The following is a 20,942-nucleotide window of genomic DNA, read 5'->3' as shown; positions in this document are numbered from 1 at the left end:
TACAAATTATTACAAAAAAGTGTGAGTTGACTGCCGGGCGTGGTGGCCGAACGGTTTTAGGCGCTTCAGTCCGGAACCGCTCGACTGGTACGGTCGCAGGTTCGAATCCTGCCTGGAGCAAGGATGTGTGTGATATCCTTAGGTTAGATAGGTTTAAGTAGTTCTAAGTTCTAGGGGACTGATGACCTCAGAAGTTAAGTCCCATAATGGCCAGACCTATCTGATCCATTTGTTGTGAGTTGACCGATTCGAATTGCAACTCCTCTGTATTGTAATCACAGGATACTGTGTGTTCTTGCGTTGTGAAAGGCACAATTGTACATTGATGAAGATTTAAGGCAACTTGTCTATTTGTGCACCACTTCGTAATCTTATCAACATACGATGTATATATACAGACTGAAGTGACGAATGAAAATTTGTACCGAGGCCAGGGTTCGAACCTGGGACTCGTGCTGACTAGGCAGCTGTGCTAACCACTACGCCACCCTGGCACAGTGACTTTGCACAACTGCACAGACTGTGCCCTAGCACTCCTCCCTCCTCGACCCAAATTCCCATTCACGATTCAGCCCACTGGTATTTCCCGTAGACTCGAACTTGAGACTTAGAAATATCTCTGGAATAAAACAGTTTTATTTGATTATCGAAATATGCCTGAATATTTATGCAGATTGCTTGCTCACTTGTGAAGTGCAAATTTTGCATTAAGGTAAAAAAAATAATGTTAGTGAGTTTTATTTACACTACTGGCCTTTAAAACTGTTACACCAAGAAGAAATGCAGATGATAAACGGGTTTTCATTTGACAAATATATTTTACTCGAACTGACATGTGATTATATTTTCACGCAATTTGGGTGTATAGATCCTGAGAAATCAATACCCAGAACAACCACCTCTGGCCGTAATAACGGCCTTCATAGGCCTGGGCATTGACTGAAACACAGCTTGGATGGTGTGTACAGGTACAGCTGCCATGCAGCTTCAACACGATACCACAGTTCATCAAGAGTAGTGACTGGCGTATTGTAACGAGCCAGTTGCTCGGCCACCATTACCAGACGTTTTCAATTGGTGAGAGATCTGGAGAATGTGCTGGCCAGGGCAGCAGTCGAACATTTTCTGTGTCCAGGACCTGCAACAAACGGTCGTGCATTATCCTGCTGAAATGTAGGGTTTCGCAGAGATCGAATGAAGGGTGGAGCCACGGGTCGTAACACATCTGAAATGTAACGTCCACTGTTCAAAGTGCCGTCAATGCGAACAAGAGGTGACCGAGACGTCTAACTGATGGCATCGCATACCATCACGCCGGGTGATACGCCAGTATGGCGATGACGAATACACGCTTCCAATGTGCGTTCATTGCGATGTCGCCAAACTCGGATGCGACCATCACGATGCTGTAAACAGAACGTGTATTCATCCGAAAAAATGTTTTGCCATTCGTGCACCCAGGTTCGTCGTTGAGTACACCGTCGCAGGCGCTCCTGTCTGTGATGCAGCGTCAAGGGTAACCGCAGCCACGGTCTCCGAGCTGATAGTCCGTGCTGCTGCAAACATCGTTGAACAGTTCGTGCAGATGGTTGTCGTCTTGCAAACTTCCCCATCTGTCGACTCAGGGATCGAGATGTAGCTGCACGATCCGTTACAGCCATGCGAATAAGATGCCTGTCCTCGACTGCTAGTGATACGAGGCCGTTGGGATCCAGCACGGCGTTCCGTATTATCCCCCTGAAGCCACCGATTCCATATTCTGCTAACAGTCATTGGATCTCGACCAACGCGAGCAGCAGTGTGGCGATACGATAAACCGCAATCGGATATGCTACAATCCGACCTTTATCAATGTCGGAAACGTGATGGTACGCATTTCTCCTCCTTACACGAGGCATCACAACAACGTTTCACGAGGTAACGCCGGTCAACTGCTGTTTGTGAATGAGAAATCGGTTGGAAACTTTCCTATTGTGAGCACGTTGAACGTGTCGACACCGGCGCCAACCTTGTGTGAATGTTCTGAAAAGCCAATCATTTGCATATCACAGCATCTTCTTCCTGTCGGTTAAATTTCCCGTCTGTAGCACGTCATCTTCGTGGTGTAGCAATTTTAATGGCCAGTAGCGTACGTTTTGTTGCAATCGTATTTCCTAAGATGTGGTAAAATCAGTAGCCGATGTTGCTGTGCGTGGGGTCCTGACCCCCTCCGTGTGAGCATTCCTCCGACCCCAGTTGTGCGACTGCTCGAACGTCAACATTTTTCACCTCGCGGTCACAGCGCGCACCGCCTAGTAACGCTCCGTGTGGTGTGGCACAGGAGGAGAAGGAGTTCGCGGCGGTGTGGATCAGCCTGTGGTCGGGGCTGTGCTTCGTGTCGACGCTGATGACGCTGACGACGTTCCTGATCGAGCCGGAGCGCTTCCGCTACCCGGAGCGGCCGATCGTCTTCCTGTCGGGCTGCTACTGCGTGGTGAGCGCCGGCTACCTGGCGCGCGCGCTGCTCGGGCCCGAGGCGGCGGCCTGCGACGGCCCGCTGCTGCGCCACGGGCAGGCGTCGCCGCCCGGGCTCTGCGCGCTCGTCTTCCTGCTCATCTACTTCTTCGGCATGGCCTCCTCCATCTGGTCAGTACCACACGTTTCACATTATTTTGCCAACTTTTACTAACAAAAAACAAGCTAGGTTGCAAAGCCAGCGTAAGCTTTATTGACGCGCTTCGCTTTTTTGAGCCGTCTTCAGAATTCGTACAGTAACTCCGGGTAACGCATTATTCTTGTGTGTCGCCCTATCTAAGCATAGATTCGTACCTTCGGCAAAGGTGCGCACCAAAATTTCGACTACTTATGACTAATGCCTTACCTGCCGTTCCCGTACGAATTCTGCAGACGCCTCGAAGCTCAAAGGCGAAACGCGTCAGTAAAGCTTATGATATCTTTGCAATCTACATTGTTTTTACTACTGACAATACAGAGGGGTCCAAAAAAATGCATCCACTGTTTAAAAGTCCATAACTGGCAAACTAATTGACGGAGTTGTCTCATCTTTGCTACTGTAATAGTTTGTAATTCCGGCAATCGCCACACAAGCGTTGCATTGCGTTGTTTTCTTTTGTCCGATAACAGTCGCCAGGTAGTCAGTGTTTTGTTCTTAGTTGCACCCAGTTACCTGAGTAAACGTGGCTAGCGTAAGGCTTACGTTCGATGAGTATCCACCACGTTCGCCAGACCTAACTCCTCTGGACTTATACCTGTGGGGAACACTAAAGGACGTCGTTTATCGACGAAAGCCACGCACATTCGATGAACTTGGAGAATCCATCGTACATTCATATGCAAATATCCAACTGAACAAGTTACAGTTAGTAGTTCGTGCTGTAGTTCGGCGGCATCGTTTGTGTGTGGATGTTAATGGTGACCATTTCGAACACCTACGGTGATACCTTTAAGTTGGACTTTAAGCTACACTTTCACCAAAAATGACACAACTTCAACTAGTTTGCGAGTTATGGACTTTTAAACAGTGGATACATTTTTTTGGACCCCTCTGTATATCACTGTTGCTGCGCCACGGCTATAGAGTGGGACGATGTATAAGTGTTTTCTACGTTCGTGTACACGTCTCACTGCAGAAAACAGAAGACTTCTCAAAAACACGTATTTACCAAAATGTTTCGTAATTGTTCAAATGAGTTCAACACTCATTGCTATAGGAAAACTGTTGTATAACACACTCTGAGTACCATAATTCCAGTTATTCGTTTGGGTAAATCTCATGTTTTTGCTTCATTCTTCTTTCCAGTTTAGTTCATAAAATAAATAAAATTCTTCGTAAATAAAACAAGTGTTTTATAAAACACTTTCTTTATGAGTAATTCTTATATACTCGCTGCTTGTTTATCGTCTCACAACAGGAAATGCCATCATCGTTATTAACCTACATCAATATAATACGTTTGTAAGGTTGCTGTGCATTTTAATATTATGGACTAGTCTCAAAGGTAGTGATAAATAAGCTCTGATACTTCAATGATATGCAGAAAAGAAATATGTAATAGCCAAAACGATAGTAACGTTATGTGACTCGACTATACGTGGAAAACAGTCACACACAGCAGACTTCCACAAATTCAGCGCAATACGAAGAATGGGGCTGCATATTGAAATACCGTACGTATTACAGGACTGAACAGTTTCATGAAGGCGGCAGATTACTCGCAATATTTGTGTTAACTTTCCGCTTATAGCGTCCCACTGAGCTATGCGTCTGCCTCCACGGTTGTGCAAGTATATTTTCACAGTGCAAAAGTAGTTAACTAGTTGAAAGATCACACTATCGTCTGCAAATTTTCTGAACTTTCTGCAGGCGTTTCCATACGCATCACAAAGTTACTTTATATATTCCAATCTCTGCCCTTCTCTACAATGTTTACCCCCTCTATGGCTCCGTCTAGTACCATGAAAGCTGTTCCCTGATGTCTCAACACATGCCTTCTCATCTTGTCCCTATTACACTTAGTACTTTCCACATCTTTCCCCGACGATTCTGTGTAGAGTCTATTCGTTTCTTATCTTGTCAGTCACCTTGATTTTCAGCTCACTTCTATAACATAACATGTAAAATGCTTCGACTCTCCTCTTTTTCATTTTTTTCCATACTCTTATTCACTTCCTATTTACAATCCTAGAAACAAAGACAACAATAGTAAGCTCACAAGTAGTAAATATCTCAGGACCCTTTCTTGGGGGTTAATTATTACTTTGAGACAAAGGAGCGTTGCACATAGACATTCATAGGAGTGCTGCAGTGTATTGCATTACTAGACACTGCACCGACATTGTGCTACCGATGAGCACCTCTCAGTGCATGTATTTGCGACTGGTGGGGGCTGCGATGTACACGACCGTTGCCCTTGTCGGGTCTGCCGCAACTCCGACAATAATAATTGCGGTGAGCACGCCTCACGTCAGACCTAACTTGACACTTAACTGAAGGACATTTCGTTGGTCCGAGATGAGTGCAATTTCAGCACCAGAGTGCTGACCGTGCTGTCCCTGACGAGATGATGATGATGATGATGATGATGATGATGTGCACCTCTCGTAGTGGATCGGCTTGACGGTGAACTGAAAAACATAAAGAAATCTAGGTCCAGTTAAGCTGGCTTTAGTCATGATTCGATGTAGGGCTTTGGCCGGTTGATTTAGCACTTATCCCCTGCACTTCCCCCCCCCCCCCCCCCCCCGCGCCCCCCCCCCTACAACCTTCTTCTTTTGCGGCTTGATTAAATTAACATCAGGGGTGCTATGGTGGCATGTTTATTTATTTATTTACATTTTCTGCGTGTAGACCATCAAGCTGATGACTTTTGCAAACGTCATACACTGGTTGAGTAGATTAATATAGATAACACTTACATACAGTGGCGGTTAATACATTCATCTTTATTCTAATTATATGTTACAACAGAGGGCAAGTAGATCAGAATTCACTGAGTGATTATAAACATTTATTTACTAAGAAGGCTATTAACTCCCTGTGGAACAACTTTGGTTCATAAGTTGTCAAAATATGTGGCAGCTCTTGAACCGTATCTGACGATTAATATAAGGACTATTGTAAGTTATTTTTCTGCCAACAAAACTTGACCGCTTCGTCGGTTATCTCTTTCCTGTCTCAGCAGGTGAAAATTGGATAGGACTTGGAGAGGTCTGCCCACGAGATAAACTCCTGATACTTGAATTCCCAATTAAAGGGTTCGGGGTTCGAGCCAACGTTGGAAGGGAGAGTGTTGAAATGGGAGAAAAGGAATGTCAGTAAAGGTAAAAGGATAGCGATAGTCGTGGTGTGGATAGGTGTCGTCGTGGGTAGACACGGCGATCTTATTGAGCGTCGCCCTCAAACTGTTCTTGTCCGTCAAGCCTGGCAGCGAAGTGTGAACCGTGAATTTACTTTCAAAACTTTTCTTAAGAATTTACTTTATCTACTAGTGATTCATCAAGAACATTAACACATTTAATCACATTATGTGAGCGTGGAAGTATTTGCCAGTGGGTGATGAAAACAAATCAAACTTCTTTCAACAAATGGAAATTTTATTCCTAAAAACCCTTTTTTTAGCATTAGATTTAAAATTATAATCAGAAAGCACCCTCTAAATATCAAGTTACAATTTATTCAGAGGCCGAAAGAACAAAATTTTGACTGTATGAGCTTTCGGGGAGAGAACCTTGCCGCTCCCTTTTGACACGGCCGTAGTTATGACCGCTCACAACAGCCTCTGAAAGACTACACTGGTGCAAATCTGCAACACACCAGATTACTTTAAACTAAGAGTTTTTAAACAATTTACACAAGCACAAAAACTATGCACCCCCCGTAGGAGGGATGGAAATAGTACGAAACACTAACAATTAAAATATTAGCTTGCCACCGAAAGTGCAACTTGATTAAAAACAAAAAAAAAAAAACAAAAAAAAACCTCTTACGGTGGAAGGGTGGCAACTTTATATACTAAAATGACCATTTAAATAAAAACCCATAAAATACAGTCTTACATACAATATACAAGGTTGGCCAAACATGCTCTACATTACACATATACCGCCTCTCAAGATGATAGGCAATATAAAAACCTATTTGAGGAATTCGTTAACACCGAATTTGACAAACAAGACGGAGGGAGCTACTAACGTATGGCAGATTGACAGGTAGATTACTGAACAACCCGATCCGCAGGTTGCTCTAACCCGCTCCTACTCCACAAGGTAAAAACGGACCACCCAATTCGTAAATAACCACCTTCCTGCGGGTGGGCAAACGGAGAAGAATGGTGGGACGACCCCAAAACAAAGTGGCTGGTGACCTCACCAAGAAAACAAGTAAAATTTAACAAGTAAATGACACAACCTATCTCCAGTCACTTAACTTCTAACAAACTGCGATTTCTGGCGAAGACCTGGCGCAGCACCCCCAACGTTCTCCCGAACCGTCCGCTGCCAGCCGCTTCAACGGGCGCAGGAAGGCGCGCCGATCTCCCGTCTCACAGCGTCGCAGCTCGCACCGGCCAGACTGATGTCGTGGGTTGACTCCTGTTGCTCTCGTGTCGGCCGCGAAGCCACTCCCCCTCGCTATACGGCGCGGCCCACTGGACTCACGTGGCGACGTCGCATGCGCCGACGCTCAAGGCGGACAAGTCATTTTGTGTTTCAGTGCGCGACCGACCAACCGATCGATCCAACCGCCAATGACCGTTGCCTGAGCAACTCGAGCAGACTGGCGGCCTAACACATACTAGCACTCCGGACGACAGAGACAGACACTGACTGCCCCACACTGACCCGGTTGACCAACTGACCCCTGGAGAGCTTATAGCGCCCCTTAAATGCACGTGAACAGGCAACCTTTCCCCTTTTCCACCAGAGGGAGACACCAAAGCTGACATTGCCACAGCGGCGCCACCGCCAGAAACGAAGGACGACTGCTTCACACAACGCGCTGCGGCGCGCTCTTCAAAACAGCAATTTTTACCACGTCTCAGACTGGGTCACAAAAAGAGTGGGACCTTCCCCAAGCATTATAATTTTTCCTCTAGTATGTCCTTACTTCTGATCGGCAGGTTTTGATTCGTGTTAAAAGCATAATCTTGAGTGATGATTAATTTGTTCGCACGTACAGTGGACTCGTAAGCATTGTCAGGTCCCTATAACAGTTACCTCGATCGACAGACAAGTACGCGTGCTGGGTGCGCATCCAGTCCCTCCAGCTACTACATACAGTAGCACTCGGGAGCCCTCCTTGACGTCACTGTCTGTAGAATTTCTGTCTCCAGGCAGCTTGTGCAGACTCGCCAGAGGTGATTTGATTTTCAGCGGCTGGAGGATGTCTTGGTGGACGAAGTATGAAGGAAACGAGTTGGGTGGGCGTGCGCAGGTGGGTGGTGCTGTCGCTGACGTGGTTCCTGGCGGCGGGCCTGAAGTGGGGCAACGAGGCGATCGCGGGCTACGCGCACTACTTCCACCTGGCGGCGTGGCTGGTGCCGACGCTCAAGTGCGTGGCCGCGCTGCTGCTCGCCGCCGTCGACGGCGACCCCGTGGCCGGCGTCTGCTCCGTCGGCAACCAGAACCCCGCGCACCTGCGCCTCTTCGTGCTCGGCCCGCTCGTGCTCTACCTGCTGGTACGTACTACACTGTTCGACCAGTTTTAACTGTCACCAAGAAAAAACAATGTCACGCTATTAATTTTTGATAGCTTTATACGAGGGGCGTTCAATAAGTAATCCCGCTAGGTGAATACCGCGCTGATCCCCACGCACCGCCTAAGTTACCCGCCTCGCAAGCATCTGAACACGTTCGCACTATTCCATGGATCACACTAGACGCAGACAGCTGGGGTAAACTAATTCCGCCCGGTGGGGGGGGGGGGGGGGGAGATGGGGTTGCGACAGGAAGGGTATGTATCCGGCCACCCTCTGACACTAACAACGCCAAATCAGTAGTAACAAGGCCGACCCAGCGTTTAAGTGGGACAAAGGCACAAGGAAATGATGGATATAACAGCCAAATGCCCATATGTTGAGCCACGTCACAAGGAGGAAAGAATCTATCTAAATCCACAAGGTATGTCTTTAAGGGAGAGTGGCAACGTTTTCCGTTTTGATACGAGTTGATAATGTTGTACATCCTTAGCAAGCTGTGACGTAGATAATATTAGTGAATTTAGGCATTCGGCTGTTAGGCGTCATGCCATTGAGGGAACCTCCAGCCTACTCCACCTTATAACCCTGGCAGCACAACGTCTCACCTATAACCCTTGTAGACTGTCAAATAATACATCCTAAGCTATAACCCGCCCCACTCTTTCCTTCACAAAAGAAGGCTGGAGCCGATTTCACTATTGTAAACCCTGTTTACCTTCAGATCCGTCTTTCCCACCTAAAACATCCATACCCCATACATATAATAACATTAGTTCCACTTATACGTTAATGAGAAGCCAGAGTAATAAATTAAGAGTCTCCATTGAAAGTAAGCACGATAAAATATAGGATAAGTGCTAGAATCGTCTTCAGACAATAGAATAGTTAAACTGGAAACTGTTGAGACACCTAATGTATGCCAGTACTTCTCGATATTTTAAAATGAAAGTGGATCTAAAATATTAGTGTTCGTGGGTTAATTAACTGCAGTTCACTTCAGTGGCGTTTTATAATGTGAAACTGCGAATAGAAATGGCTGAGATATGTGAAGAACTATGTAACTATCTATCTTATATCCAAATTACCATTCTAGGCTTAACGTTCAGCATAGTGCAAACGAACAACATTCATTCCTCAATTTTGTGATGTGTGTGTTTAATTGTGTATTTAAAGTATCGTAAAATTTAAAGCCTAATTATAACTACTTTTTACATGTAAATAACTTGAGCAGAATTTATATAACTTTCACAAGATGTTATCATGCCATACTAATTTTCAGAAAGAATAGTAAATGAAACACACCGACTAATTAAATGGTGTCTCGGATGGGTTGGAATGTTCCTCCATCCACATATAATTGAACCTGCTATCGCCTACCTATCATCGATAGCCATAAACATTAACGAGGGGAATTGGACAAGTGTCGTAACCCGATTTCCCAGAAAATTTGCTCAGTTGAAGAGGGATCAAAATAAGCGAACATGTGTCTCGACTTATCCGTAGATAGTCGACCATTTCTGAGAAAACTACTCTCAAAGGTTTCGAGGTATTTTCCGGGCACTTTGTGTCTCTCTTACCGGATGAAATCCTCGGATTAAATGGTCGCTCAACGGTTAGCGTCGTTACTTTCTTTAATTTTGTGTCACGTGTTCCAAACCTTATTGTTACTTTTATTTTTGTTTTGATCTGCAGAAGATTACCACACGAATGTTTTCCAGCGCATATTGATATAATATTGTCCTTATTCGTCTATTAATTCAATGTCAGGTTAAAGAATTAAAAAAAGTGTATGAGAAGATTATTTGGAACGGTTTTCGGTGAAGCTTCTGAAGTGTGTTTTGGTTCATGACCAACTGCAAGCGATAGCTTTTGGAAAAGTCATCCGTTATGCAAGGTTTGCGCGAAATTATTGCCAACGAGCGAAACCTTCACCAATGTTAACGACTTTTCTTTCGCCGACTAAGATTCATGCGAAGAAATGTCACTATGGCAAACCTGTCGTAGCACCATGCTCTTGGTGCTCGGAATATCTGTATTTAGAATGTTTCTGCGATCGATATCATCCAAGGGAGTGCACCAAATCTTCCTGAAGAATAAACGTATGAATGAAATGTAAGAATTGATATGACACTGGAATATCACAATGTGTAACCCCTCAACGTCCACATACAAATATACTGGGTGGTCCATTGATAGTAACCGGGCCAAATATCTCACGAAATAATCGTCAAACGAAAAAACTACAAAGAATGAAATTCGTCTAGCTTGAAGGGGGAAACCAGATGGCGCTATCGTTGGCCCGCTAGATGGCGCTGCTATAGGTCAAACGGATATCAACTGCGTTTTTTAAAATAGGATTCCCCATTTTTTATTCCATATTCGTGCGGTACGTAAAGAAATATGAATGTTTTAGTTGGAACACTTTTTTCGCTTTGTGCTAGATGGCGCTGTAATAGTCACAAACGTACAAGTACGTGGTATTACATAACATTCCTCCAGTGCGGATGGTATTTGCTTCGTGATACATTACCCGTGTTGAAATGGACCGTTTACCAATTGCGGAGGAGGTCGATATCGTGTTGATGTATGGCTATTGTGATCAAAATGCCCAACGGGCGTGTGCTATGTATGCTGCTCGGTCAACCACCACCTGCAACAAATGATGATGTCCAAGTAGGTGTTTTAGCTGCTGTCGCGGCTAATATGCACACCAGTAGCAGACAAATTGCGCGAGAATCGGGAATCTCAAAAACGTCGGTGTTGAGAATGCTACATCAATATCGATTGCACCCTTACCATATTTCTATGCACCAGGAATTGCATGGCGACGACTTTGAACGTCGTGTACAGTTCTGCCACTGGGCACAAGAGAAATTACGGGACGATGACAGATTTGTTTTGCACGCGTTCTATTTAGCGACGAAGCGTCATTTACAAACAGCGGTAACGTAAATCGGCATAATATGCACTATTGGGCAACGGAAAATCCACGGTGGCTGCGACTAGTGGAACATCAGCGACGTTGGCGGGTTAATGTATGGTGCAGCATTATGGGAGGAAGGATAATTGGCCCCCATTTTATCGAAGGCAATCTAAATGGTGCAGTGTATGCTGATTTCCTACGTAATGTTCTACCGATGTTACTACAAGATGTTTCACTGCATGACAGAATGGCGATGTGCTTCCAACATGATAGATGTCCGGCACATAGCTCGCGTGCGATTGAAGCGGTATTGAATAGCATATTTCATGACAGGTAGATTGGTCGTCGAAGCACCATACCATGGCCCGCACGTTCACCGGATCTGACGTCCCCGGACTTCTTTCTGTGGGGAAAGTTGAAGGATATTTGCTATCATGATCCACCGACGACGCCTGACAACATGCGTCAGCACATTGTCAATGCATGTGCGAACATTGCGGAAGGCGAACTACTCGCTGTTGAGAGAAATATCGTTGCACGTATTGGCAAATGCATTGAGGTTGACGGACATCATTTTGAGCATTTATTGCATTAATGTGGTCCTTACAGGTAATCACGCTGTAACAGCATGCGTTCTCAGAAATGAGAAGTTCACAAAGGTACGTGTATCACATTGGAACAACCGAAATAAAATGTTCAAAGGTACCTACGTTCTGTATTTTAATTTAAAAGCTATCTGTTACCAACCGTTCGTCTAAAATTGTGAGCCATATGTTCGTGACTATTACAGCGCCATCTATCACAAAGTGAAAAAAGTGGTCCAAGTAAAACATTCATATTTCTTTACGTACTACACGAATATGTAATAAAAATGGGGGTTCCTCTTTAAAAAAAACGCAGTTGATATCCGTTTGACCCATGGCAGCGCCATCTAGCGGGCGAACCATAGCGGCATCTGGTTTCCCCCTTCAAGCTAGACAAATTTCTGCTTTGCAGTTTTTTCGCTTATTTCGTGAGATATTTGGCCGGGTCACGATCAATGGATTACCCAGTATACCATATAATAATAGTGTGACACTTATTTTGAAATCCAGTTGTAGTTTTGCAGTTAATGTAAGTACCTTGTCCCCTAATTTGATAAGAAACATTAGTATAATAATTCTCTACGGACACTGGTAGATATTTGAAGACAATAAAAATAAAATAAATATAAAAATCAAGTTTCGGACACGGGGGCAAAATTAAGAAATCGCAAGACGCACTACTGAGCCGCCATATCGTCGGAGAACACTGCTCGGTAAAAGGCAGATGAAGTACCTGGATAATACTTCGAAGCTTTGACTGTCAATTTTTTTCTGAAACGGTCGAGCATCTACAGACAAGCCGAGACATTTGTTAGCTTATTTTGACTCCTTTTCCACTAGGCGAAGTTTCTGGGAATTCGGGATATGAAACTTGCCGAGTTCTCCTCGTAAGTAGCATTAACGTAGGTAATGTTGATGCATTAAGTTTTTCTGAAAGCGGTGCTGATATTCAAGAAATATAAGCAGGTTAAAATCTGTGAGCTATCTGGGGAAGTTAACCTTGCATTACTGAGCAACTGTTTCACCAGGTATCCAGTCTAGCTTACCAAATTCCCAACCAGACTAACATTAATTATAATCTTTTAGTAGTCATCTTACGACAACCGGTGATATATATATAAAAAGAGAATGTAAATAAAAAGAAATAAACCGGTTTATATTTGAACATTTATTTTAACATTGATCATTGTTCCGTTTAAAATTTCAGCATATTAAATTTGATTCATAACTAAACTGGTGCCTTATTTAGGATTGTGAAAATGTGAGTTTGTAATCTTATGGAACGCATCAAATATGGAGCCAAGATTGGGAGACTGCATACAACACTGCATTCACAAAATAACACACGAAGAACGTTGAAACATATGTAAGAGGAAATCAACCAAAACCATCCTATTCAATTTTCACCCAAAGAAGTTACGTTCGTAGCGCAATCCTGTCCGTCATGAAATTATTACCAACCGAGGGTGCTTCACAGATACAAACGGAAGTGACCAGAGAGGGAGCTTCCTATGCCAACATGACAAGGGACGGACAGGACCATACTAAAAAGAATAGAAACCTCTTTGCTTTTAGAAAGCGTAGCTACCTGTTCCGACGTTGGTCCTACTGTTATCAAGCAGACAGGCTTGTTTGCTACCATCGAGCATGCAACCAGAAACACATGTGCTCATTCATCCTTTCACACAGAATGGAAGGGGGATGACAGTATCTTATAGTATACGGTATATAAAAGAAAGCGGATGTAGGTTTCGTATGAGACTGTGAGACATGAATTACATATAAACTGTGTTTTAAAGTGTAGTAGTGCGACAGATCGTTGTTGTTTATGTGTAAAAGTAACACGCTCCACTGCTCAGTCTCCTCCCAGATAGTCAGAAACACCACAGTAAATTTAGAAGTGGAATGTATGCCGTAAATGACAACAGTCTTAAGAAATTAACATGAAAGGAATCCAACAGAGATCTTTCACGTAAAAACAGAAATAATGTGCGAAAGGGAACATTGCTGTTGTAACATACTGAAAAAGATGATGTCCCTCGTACTTCTCTGTTTTCTGGTCTCCCCCCCCCCCCCCCCCGAATCCCCCACCGTCATTTTCATCCTATCCCCTAACCTCCTCTAGCAGTGGTTGTTGATTTTTGGTTAGAAGTCTCCGGCTCTCTCTCTCTCTCTCTCTCCTTTAAGGGAGACGGATGCGCACTGACGGCCTCTGTCCGCAGGTGGGTACCTCGTTCCTGATGGGCGGCTTCGTGTCGCTGTTCCGCATCCGCAACGTGATCAAGCAGCAGGCGTGCGGCGGCCGCAGCAAGGCGGACAAGCTGGAGAAGCTGATGATCCGCATCGGCATCTTCAGCGTGCTGTACACGGTGCCGGCGACGATCGTGATCGGCTGCTACCTGTACGAGAGCAGCTGGCACGCGGCGTGGACGCGGCCGCTCGTGTGCCCGTGCGCGCCGCGCTCGCCGCGCCCGCTCTACTCGGTGCTCATGCTCAAGTACTTCATGGCGCTCGCCGTCGGCATCACGTCGGGCGTCTGGATCTGGTCGGGCAAGACGCTCGACTCGTGGCGGCGCCTGTGGCGGCGCCTGTGCGGCGCGCCGCCGCTGCCCGCGCCGCCCCCGGCGCGCAAGCTGCCCGGCGCGCCGCCCCCGCACGCCGCCGCCCCCGCCGCCGCCGCCGGCACGCCCGCGCCCGGCTCGACGCTGCTGGCCGCGCCGCACGTGGCCGTGGGCGGCGGCGCGGGCGGCGGGCCCCCGCAGCACCACCACGTGCTCAAGGCGGGGCCCCCGCCCGCCCCCGCCTCGCACGTATGACGGCCGCTGCCGCCGCCCGCGCCCGCCGCCGCGCCGGCCACCGCCGCCCACTCGCACGCCACCCCCGACGAGGGGCTCAGCAACTACGGCCCGCTCTAGGCTGTCCACTCTGCACGGTCGAATGCCACGAGTCGTCCAGTAGGCTCGCGACCCGAAGAGAACAATGGTGCAACCTCCCGAACCACACAGGTTCCCTTTTGGTGACCTGTGCGATAGCTCTTCGCTGCTTGGGATAACTACTGGAGGCACGTCTCCAGCGTCCGCCTCTTTGGCCGAACTACCGACAGTCGTCCGTTTCTCACCGACTGGCACCTCCCTTCGCGCGTGTGTTTGTATCTAGTAGACTGGGACGGCTTACAGAGTGTAAGGACGCCTGCACTACAGATCTCGATAAAGTATGTCGCCTTACATCGACATATCTGTACGATAGTCTGCCATCCTCGAGTATTCTCTTCTCCATTGGGTGTCGACACCTCAGGCTACTCCTCATCCATTCTACTGCTGACTACTCAACGAGACGATTTTCGTCGTGCCCGGTCAAAGAGCTTTGTAGCGTCCTGTCTGAGATCCAACTGTTAGCTGTTCAGGAACGCTGCACTGAACGCACGTAGCAGTAGCAGTTGCTTCAATCGTATCCTTACGATTTATGGGTTGGTGCGATGGCTTCTGTGAATCCGATCCTTTCTTTGTACCGTCACTGACATCTAAGCAAATGACTCCTCTGTTCTTGTACTGTCGCCAGGATGTAGTAGTTCCAACAGTGTATCATCGTGCCTAATCCCTTCAATACTCTGGCGTATATTACACATGAGAGAACAGTTCATTAGTCCAAACTGATGTGGGATCTAACAGTGTCTCTACATAGTTCTTTGCCAAAACGATTTAGACAGACCTGCAGTATCTGAAATCACATAACTGCGACCGAGTATCGCTGATATTTATTAGTCCACAATTCTTTATTTGTTTCTTGAAGTTCAAATTCTCGACGACCTTATTCTCCAGAATGTTATATATCATAGATTTATGGATCACGAACAATCGCATCTGGGGCTTCCTTCAGTGTAGTCATCTCAGATGCTTTATCTATCAAAATAATCTAATTAATGCTACGATGGATCTTTTCAAGTAGTTTCAACGTGGATGCTTGTGGACTGCCAGTAAGCACTAATCACTGGTTATCTGACAGATTCCACATGCCATAAACTTTGGCAGGACACACAGTCAAAACTTCTTTCCAGAACGAGGATAGGACTATGATGGTAGGGCGAGATGCAGGACCGTAGCCAAAGTTTACTAATTCTTCACGCTTCCTGGCAGAACACAGTGTTTGGGGATTTCTTTCCATCTCCAGTATGTCTGATCTGCTACTGAAGTCGCCCATCTGTGTCTGTGGGACAGACTGGGATATGGTTATCAGCATATCGCACACAGTACAAATCTTTCGTCTTGCGTTTGTGTAAGATACACAGGAAAGAGCTTTCTCAGACTTAAAGTAACTCTTCTGTCTCTCCATATTCTCCATAAACTACCTTTTGCTTTAACGACCCTATACATTTTTAAAAGCGGTCAAGAGCTTGTCACGTTAATGTATTGTAAGCACTTCACAGGATTCCTACAAGCCACTACATATATCATCTACATTTATCCACTTTTTCGGAGACCCTCCTTGACTGCTTCTCACAATTTCTCTGTCAGACAGACGCTACATTTCTCTCTGCTTTTGGACTTCTTTCTTAATTGGTTCCTTTCCAACCTCTTCGGCACGGAGAAATTATGGCCATTTATTTCGAGCCCATTCTTCCTTAAATGCACGTGCCTTCTTGCTTGTATCGCCCTCTTCTGCATGTCTCTTTTTCATGTTCACGCAACTATCTCACCACTTTTTGTTTGGATCTCTGTTTTTGCTTGGATTCTGACGACTTCAGAGGCACTTATAGGCGTCATACACTGCTCAGATGATACAATATGATTACTCCAACAGACCAGCTCTTCCGCCACAGTGAAAATGGAAAGAAATTTCTGGAATCTACCTGACCCTGTACGTGTCCCGTCGGAAGGTGCGATGCGGAAGCATGGAGGGGTGAGGTGTGTTTGTTTGTGGTGGCAGAGAATGCTCAGACAGCCACCACGTTGCCAAGCATGACTACGGCTTGCTGTGGACGACAATAAACCTGAAGCCTGGAGATGAGCTGTTATCGCCGTCCAGCGTTGCTTACGGAAATGGATCCGGAAGAAGACTAAATGTGATTTGCTGCCGGTGGTTAGTAAAGGTGGACGTACATAACGGTTCAAAACTGCGCCGCCTTCGGGTGTGACGCATTTGTCAGAAAAGTTCGTTTTATCACAAAACACACTGAACGGAGCAGCGACTTCGCATACAAAGAAATTTCTTTCAATGTTAGCAGTGACAATTGACGTTACTGCAGCTACCCCTCACTTGGGTGGCTGTGCAATGCTGTTAAGAAAATTTCACCGACCAATTTTTCTTCTCGAAGACAGCTCCATTTTCACATCAAGTCTGTTGCGTATCGGGCAAGCAGACCGTTCTAATGGTTTTCGCCATTTATGATGTGATGTACAGTCTGCTGAACTGGGGAATGCGTTGGCCCACAGACTAAACATCACTGCCCGAACTACTTTCGTGGGTGTGCACTTCGATCTCAGTGACTTTTACGTAAAGTCATCTGAGTGTTGAAACCTATTTGAATGAGACATATTTATGTTCATTTCCTAATGTGTACTGTTTATAGCCAAAGCGTTTAATGTTAAAAACTTGTAGCATCACGATAGGAAATATTTTTATATTGTGCTACTGGTGAATCAAACTCTGAGCACAGAGATACACTTTTACCTTTTTAAGTGCTACTCATCATATCTATACTTGTGTGTAAATAATCGTGACGTGAATGTTTGTGCTTTTGTGAGAAAATTAGCAGATACTATTTAATGAATAGCAGTTTTATATTGGTAGACTCAGTGTATTAGAACTGTATTGCAACGTTGCATTTTTATACTCATACTTAATATGTACATAAGATATAAAGGAGATGTTATATACATATTTTTATTGTACCTGTATACGACATACGTTAAGTTTATAAAGACTCCTTAATCTTTTGCTATTTCTCCCACACTCAGCGTCAAACTAATTTTGGCAATTTGGTTATGGCACGTTCCGACGCAGCACGGCTTTCTTTGATTCTGTCGGCTGCAGTCCGACGTTTCAGCACTAAAATAACTTCGGTCTTTCTTCAATTAGTAATTACCGGATGACTGCGTGAAGCTGTCCTTTCTCATAAGACTTTTTTTTTACTGAATGAGTTTCGATAAAATATCAACATTCCTACTCGCACTACGTTTACACCAAGAGTTAAATTCATTATGGAAAGAAACTGGAATTCCGACAGTAGCTGAAATTGGGGGCTGAAAGAAATTCAATGGTTACATGTGAAAATTTGAGCCGGACCAGCACGCGAACCCGGATTTCCCGCATTACGCGAGCGGTCGCCTTGACCGTTCGACTATTCGAGCATGCTTCCCACCCAAGACAAATTCCCAACTTGTCTGACATTACATACGTAGCATCCCCTGTCCATTAGTCTCATTTTTCGCAGTCTCAAGCTGGTTTCCACAGGAGGTCGGACGAAGAGTGCATATGCACTAAATGATCATTCATTACCGTCAAAGTGCATATATTTATACGTGTGGTGTCTGTTCTTTCGGGCATGTCCGAAAGAGCAGGTACCACACATATAAACTTTACGTGTTTTCGTATGGCCTCCTTAAAACAAAGCACTTTAGTGTTCCGTGGTGAAACGAATATTATATAGTGGCTCCATTCTAGATTCACTGCTCACTAATAAGGTCAGTTCTAGGGTGGAAATGGAGCTTGTCAATACGTCATGTTCAGTACAAAGATCCTCCAAAATACCGTAAACTGAGCTTATTATGAGCCATCAGGCAATTGGTCTTAGCCTGAGGTTATTGTAGAATAAAATCTTTTAACAGCGCTGCTATCTAATGTCCATTATCATTATTCGTTCCAGTTTCAAGAATCCGTGTAGCTCGTTGTAAATTTGCTAAAAAGCTAACGAAACTAACAAATACTCAGTAGTCGTAATCCCGGCGTAATTTATAAGAAGACAAATTTCGTCTTCAGGTCGATTGTTCTGCCCTGTGGGGTAGCTGTCTCTGACGATAGTTTCGCTTCGCAGACGTAACTGGCGTTCAAATAAATCACGGGAAACTTTAATGCTGTTGTACTATGAGGTTCAGTGCAGTTTCGCCAACAAGACATCTTCCAAAAACATTCAATTAAATAAGTGCAGCTACGGCCCATATCCAGAAACTTGCCTTTTTCGCTGCCGAGACACAAAACAGGGCTAACGAGAGTTACAGAACGATATTTTGATTACAAGTTTCGAAGATGTTATTTTATGAAAAAGATAGAATAACACAGTCTTGGTAAGTCACAAAACTTACCCGCACAAATGAAACACGGACAGAGTATAACCCTAGAATATGTGTGCTTAATCTGTGATATTTTTTCGCCGACAGAGCTGAGAAACCGTGCTGTGGCATCCTTCTAACTCGAATCAGTGCTTCATGTAATGTGGTTCTCCATTTTTACGGTGTGAGGAAGCTGCTGACGTTTATTAACTGAAAGTCCCAGCTGTTGCCTATCGTCGCAGACGAGGCTGCTGGAGCCGTAACTAGCCCAAACGAACCTTTTTTCCTTGCCTGCCTTCTCCGCTTCACTTTCTTTCGCCAAACAAAATAGAAAAAATAAAGCCTCACATTGATCCAAGACAACTGTGCATCAATATTCTTCCAGGCTTAGCCAGACTTTTTAGAACTTAGTGAAAACCTGAGTGGTCTACATGAGGATACGGGCGGTGCTCGTCGCGCACGACGCTGACGTAGACGGCGCCGCCTGCAGACTGCATAGCGTTCTCTAGCACACGTGTCGCACTTGGCGTCCTAGTCATAGCTGTGTTAGTATTTTCATACGTGGTGTCTCACGTTTGTAAAAGGTTTTTTATACAAGTGAGTTTAGTGTGTAATGAGTTACCAGAGTCGTAATTAAGAGAAAGGTGACAATGTCACGCTCTCTCTGTTATTATTTCTGTAAATTAAGAGATTAATTCCGCAGGATCTGCTTATTGATACGTAATTTTATCTTTTTTATTTTAAATTGTTACACGAAAACCAAATCCTTAAATACAGGGTATTAAAAATACGTTGAGTTTGTTGAATTTCAATTAGATGATTTCAGACTGTTCATATTGTAAATAAAATTTTGTGTCTTTTTTGTGAAATTGAATGAATAAAACTTATTAGCATCTCTTGAGTTCATGTATAATTCATTTACGTAGTTTTAAAATAAATCCACCTTTAAACATATGTCTCCCACGCAACGGAATCCAAGATCACTCAGCAACTTAGCAGTATTAAAATCATACTCTCACGTCCCTTTCTTCCTGAAACAGTTTTAACTAGCAGACTTACACAAAAAACCTTCGAAATTTAGTATAAATAGCGGAATACCACAGTACTGGTAAGAGTGTCATATGTATCTGACATAAAAATTATGTTGGAAGGAAGGTCGGCGTTGGCCGTAATTTTGATGATTTATTGACAGCAAAATCGATTTTCTATCAGATAATGATCATCTTCAGTGCTGGAAGTTAAAAATTTCACATAGCGATCAGTGAATAAGAAACAAAAGACCACAAATACACCTGAGTATAAACCAACTGTTGGCAAGAACATACCTTTAGCATACAAATTAAAGCTCGAAGGTACTGGCGTCAAGTTATTATCAGTAACAAAAGCTATGAAACGATCACAATAACTGAAGCAGCTGTTTACATTCACCTATACAGCAGACCTCGGTGTGACAGGGGCTTGGAACGCCCTCTGTGACATGTCACGTGATGACTTAACCTTACTTTATTTGGCAAGAGATTACCACAAAATATCAAAGCGCACTTGCAAATCATTAATTGAATATTTCAAATTTAAAATTGTACATTAAAAACGCATAGCAAAAAGGAAGGGGTAAATGCACATCTTGCCAACATACACTGGGGTGTTATTTTCAGATAACTATATTTGATGCCATGTTATGTGTATATTTTTCTTCTTTACTGGGCCTGTAATCCGACACCGTATAATTTTACCTGTTGATTTTTATTCTTGCATATTTTTTAAGTTATCTGAAAATAACACGCCAGTGTATGTTGGCAAGATGTGCATTTACCCTTTCTTTTTGCTATGCGTTTTTGATGTACAATTTTAAATTTGAAATATTCAATTAATGATTTGCAAGTGCGCTTTGGTATTTTGTGGGAATCTCTTGCCAAATTAATGTTAAGTCATCACGTGACACATGTCACATAGAGGGCGTTCCAAGGCCCTGTCA

General features: G+C 44.4%; 1 protein-coding gene across 1 annotated transcript in view; it reads left to right on the top strand.

Moving 5' to 3' along the window:
* Nucleotides 1-14,518, top strand: part of LOC126474248 (frizzled-2) — a 41,020-nt gene extending 26,502 nt beyond the window's left edge. The window contains exons 3-5 of the mRNA XM_050101712.1: nt 2,321-2,625; nt 7,931-8,174; nt 13,925-14,518. Coding sequence (XP_049957669.1) covers nt 2,321-2,625; nt 7,931-8,174; nt 13,925-14,518 — 1,143 coding nt within the window. The remainder of the gene's footprint in view (nt 1-2,320; nt 2,626-7,930; nt 8,175-13,924) is intronic.
* Nucleotides 14,519-20,942: the final 6,424 nt, after the last annotated feature.

This window comes from Schistocerca serialis, chromosome 4, assembly GCF_023864345.2.
Source record: "Schistocerca serialis cubense isolate TAMUIC-IGC-003099 chromosome 4, iqSchSeri2.2, whole genome shotgun sequence".
NCBI lineage: Eukaryota > Metazoa > Arthropoda > Insecta > Orthoptera > Acrididae > Schistocerca > Schistocerca serialis.
The sequence above is the reverse complement of the archived record's forward strand: the minus strand, read 5'-3'. Positions and strand labels throughout refer to the sequence as shown.